General features: G+C 39.7%; 1 protein-coding gene across 1 annotated transcript; it reads left to right on the top strand.

Moving 5' to 3' along the window:
- The first annotated feature begins 54 nt into the window (after window positions 1-54).
- On the top strand, window positions 55-1,919 carry LOC135707504 (protein roadkill-like). The gene has a single exon (XM_065229353.1). The coding sequence runs from the start codon at window positions 55-57 to the stop codon at window positions 433-435; it is 381 nt and encodes a 126-aa protein (XP_065085425.1). The 3' UTR covers window positions 436-1,919.
- Window positions 1,920-4,318: the final 2,399 nt, after the last annotated feature.

Genomic DNA, 4,318 nt, shown 5'->3' with positions numbered 1-4,318 from the left:
CAACACGTGTTTTATCTGCCTCCACCACGACCTCCGCCGCCGCCGCCGCCGCCTATGCAGCTAAGCCAGCAGCCGCATCATCCACAACAACAGCCACAGCTACATCACTACCAACACCAACAGTTGCAAAATCTGCAACCGTCGCCTATCTGTCAACTGGTATGGAACGGCAACGGTCAGGTCCAACCGGACCATGTTGTTGGTGGTTCGTTCTCCTCTTCATCCTCCTTGTCATCGTCCTCATCATCCTCGCCGTCCTTGTCCTCGTACTCGCCGCCGGGGATGAATCCAGCTCATCCCCACTCGTATCAGCAGCATCATCATCACCGCCATCCTTCCTCCCAGTACCACCATCAGTTCCAACCGCGTCCCGCCGTTCCGCAGCCATTCCTCCCTCCACCGGCGGCACCAGCTCGTTTCCGCTATTTCAACTAAGCGATCATCGTCTTCGTGGTGGTGGTGGTGGCGGCACGTTGCGGTGTGATTCAGGCAGATAAATATACCAGTTCTTATACAAAATACGAATTAAACCAAGTTTTATACCTTTGCCAATCGTTCATGGGCGAATCGAGGACACGGGGAGGGGACCGCGCCGGGGCACCCCTCACTTAGCCAGCAGGGGTCAGTACGGATTACACACTCAGTTAGGAAAAAGCCGAGTGTGCGGTGCGGTCTCGGAAACGTGCTCGTCAGTAGTTGTAGTTGGTACGAATTAGTGCGTCACAGATTTAAAATTCAAGCGGTAACTAAATGTTCATTAAACATTAATTAATTAACTATAATATAAATAACTAATAACATAGATGGCGATGAGATAAGGACACAGAGTAAAACACTATTTTAAAGAGTAAGAAATATGAAACATTTTGGAACCGAGTTGGAGCGGAGGAAATTCCGAAACAATAAAAACAATACACCCAGGTAGTCTCTCTAGAGTGACGATACCTAATTGCAAAATTTAAGGAATACAAAAAGGCGTTAAACATAACAACAAGCTATTGATTTAGGAGCATAATTTTTCTCACCAGGAGATCTTTCCGGTTTTGATCGACTTCTTCTTTTCATATTTTCTTTTCTGCTGAAAGATCCATTTATTTTGAGGAATGTCGGAAAGTAATCGACAGTGAACATGCATATGGGCCTAACTGCGATGATCGATTCTCTTCATCGATTTTCCCTTTAAATTGCTACAGCTAAGGGAAGCAATTTTCGGAAATTTGACCAATACAGTGCTGTAACAGGTTGTATTGGCTATCAAAAGAAACAACAAACGTACCGAGAAATGTTAATCCAATCGAGTTATTAACAAGAGAGAAAATTGACGAAGAGAATCGATTATCGTGGTTACGCCCTTATGTATACTCACTGTCGAATTGTTGTTTGTTTGCTTGGTTTTTTAAAGCTTTACGAAAATTGATTAATGCACAATATTCACCACCCTTCCAAGCGTGGTACAGGTCAATTCAAGCTGTACATTGCATTAGGTCCTAAGTAACATAATCGATTCTCTTCATCGACTTTGTTTTCGTTAATAACTTTGGTACAGCACCGTTTCTTGTCTTGTGTTTGTCGTATTAGAAGCAAGATAATTGCTTTTTGCATCGATCTGTGTGCTGAAAATAGCTGGGAATGTCTTAACACGGTCATGAGGATGCAAAGAGAAAATCGACGTAGAGAATTTGTCAATGTTACTTAGGACCTAATGCATTGTTCAGCTTGAATTGTCTACATGATTTCTATAGTTCATGCGCTGAAGGAAATTTGACAGGTGATGAGAATCTTGCTTACTGAAAATGAACATATAATTTTGATTTTCAGTTAACAAAGCCCTCATCAGTCCTGTCAAATTTGTTTTGGTGAATTTCATCGGTGAGCTCGTCTTTTGTGCATTGAATCTCAAACTCAAACTTTAAAACATGCGCAGTAGGGTGCTTCATTCTGAAAAAAGTGATAAATTTCTGATGGGCCACCCTCCAGTTCGATTCATAGCCCCAAAATATGAACCTGTGCAAAAATTGGTAAAGATTGATGAAGGTTTAGAGGTCGCGCCAATGATTTGAAATTTGTATGGGAATTACTATGGAAGAATTTAAAAAATCGCTTATATCGCTATAACTTTGCTTCTACTTGTCCAAATGTCGAAAAAATTTAGTATGTTATTGCTATGGCAATAAACAAAAAGCCTACAGTTGCTACGCTCAGTTTTGCAGCGTATCAAGAATTATAAAAATGTGAAAAAATGGCAAAATAGGGTAAATTGACAGATGAATATGTACAAGGCAACAACGCCAATTTCATCGCAACAACAACAGGCTTGTTGATCATTGTCATGACAACCACATATTTTTTTTTTCAACGTTTGGACAACTACAACCAAAGTTAGAGCAATGTAAACGAAAATCAATAATTTCCCATACTAATTCACCAAAATCTCCATACAAAATCCAAATCATTGGCGCGACCTCTAAACCTTCATCAATCTTTACCATTTTTTGCACAGGTTCATATTTTGGGGCTATGAATCGAACTGGAGGGTGGCCTATCAAAAATTCATCACTTTTTTCAAAATGAAACACCCTAATGCGCAGTTTCAGGCAAAATAGCGAAACAAATTGTATTCTTGAATCGACCTTCTCCGATTTGTATGAAATATTGCGTAATTGTTTTTTTTTTATGGGCAGGCACGGAAAATCATTCACATTCATTTCGTGCATTCATTTACATTCATTAGCCTCTAACTTTTTTCATCGACAGAATTCCGTAAAACGATGTATGAAGCTTTTGTAAGTTTTGATATTGGCTACAACTTTTGTGAAAAACCTAAATCTTTGTCTCTTATGCATGATGAACCAGAAGGAACAGATAGATGAGGATACAAAAATATAGAGTTGCTAGTTACGTTAGAGTAGTGTGAAAATTATATACACGCTATTTTAAAACTCCCAAAATTTGGGTAGAATCCATCCAGATCGGTCAAAACTGAACCTACCCAAAAATGGGTAAACTATGTTGGGAGTGACAAGTTGACAAATTTACAACATCGACATGAATCCGATCGACTTTGTTCATTTGTCAACTTGTCACTCCCAACATAGCTTACCCATTTTTGGGTAGGTTCAGTTTTGACAGAGTTGGGTGTATTCTACCCAAATTTGAGTAGTTTTGAAATAGCGTGGATAGAAAGTAGAAAGCGAGCAAAGGTCAATTTTGAGAAAGGTACGAATCAGGTAGATCATCTCCTTATCTCCCTTCAATCCGATTCGTACCTTACTCAAAATTGAGCTTTACTCGTTTTCTACTCTCTAAATACAATTTTTACACTGCCGTACTCAAGTGGAACTATCAAATCTTCACTTTCATCTCCTCATCTATCGTATAAAATGACCACTTTGAGTCTGATATTTGTTAACACGCATGAAGTAATAAAAACATGATTAGTTAAAGAACAATAACAAATTCTGCCCACTCTAGTTCGTCATGCATAAGATATACAGTCAAGATTTCTATTCCTATATTCCTTGCCGGATTCCTATAGTACTGTTACCACGATCCGGCATTAACGAATACACGTACCATATGGGATTTGAGCTAATTGTTCGTCAATTTTAAGCGATAACTTCTTGATGTCTTTTAAGAAGTTGTTAAGCCACCCTTCGGGAACATCCAATTTCCGGTAGGTCACAAGTCTGGTCCTGTGGAAGATCCGGAACATCCGTAAAAGTGGTCAATTCATGAAACTGATCCTAGAGTTCCGCGGTTTTTTCGAAACCTCTCATAGACGTCTTATCAGAATGAATTCGGAGTTGTGACCCAAGGGGACCATGGGATGGATCACCGGATGATCCGGAACATCCGTAAAGTGCTCAATTCCTGAAACTGATCCTAGAGTTCCGCGGTTTTTTTCGAAACCTCTCGTAGACGTCTGATCAGAATAAATTTGGAGTTTTGACCAGAATATATACTCTGGTGTCCACGTAATGGTCAACCAAAAGATCCGGAACATCCGTAAAAGTGGTCAATTCGTGAAACTGATCCTAGAACTTTGCGGTTTTTTCGAGACCGCTCATAGACGTCTTTTCAAAATGAATTTGGAGTTGTGACCAGAATATGGACCCTGTGGATCCCTGAATGGACCTCTGGAAGATCTGGAACTTCCGTAAAAGTGGTCAGTTAATAAAACTGATTCTAGAGGTACGCTTATTTTCGAAACCATTTATAGACGTCTTATTTAGAATGAATTAGAAGTTTAGCCGGGAATATGCTGACCACTTAATAGTTTACTTTAAGTTAGTTCAATCGTTTAGATATGTCAACTTTT

This window comes from Ochlerotatus camptorhynchus, unplaced genomic scaffold, assembly GCF_037179485.1.
Source record: "Ochlerotatus camptorhynchus isolate MF236.1 unplaced genomic scaffold, CSIRO-AGI_Acam_v1.1 ptg000313l, whole genome shotgun sequence".
Classification (NCBI taxonomy): domain Eukaryota; kingdom Metazoa; phylum Arthropoda; class Insecta; order Diptera; family Culicidae; genus Ochlerotatus; species Ochlerotatus camptorhynchus.
Note: the sequence above shows the minus strand (reverse complement) of the source record. Positions and strands in the feature narration are given on the sequence as shown.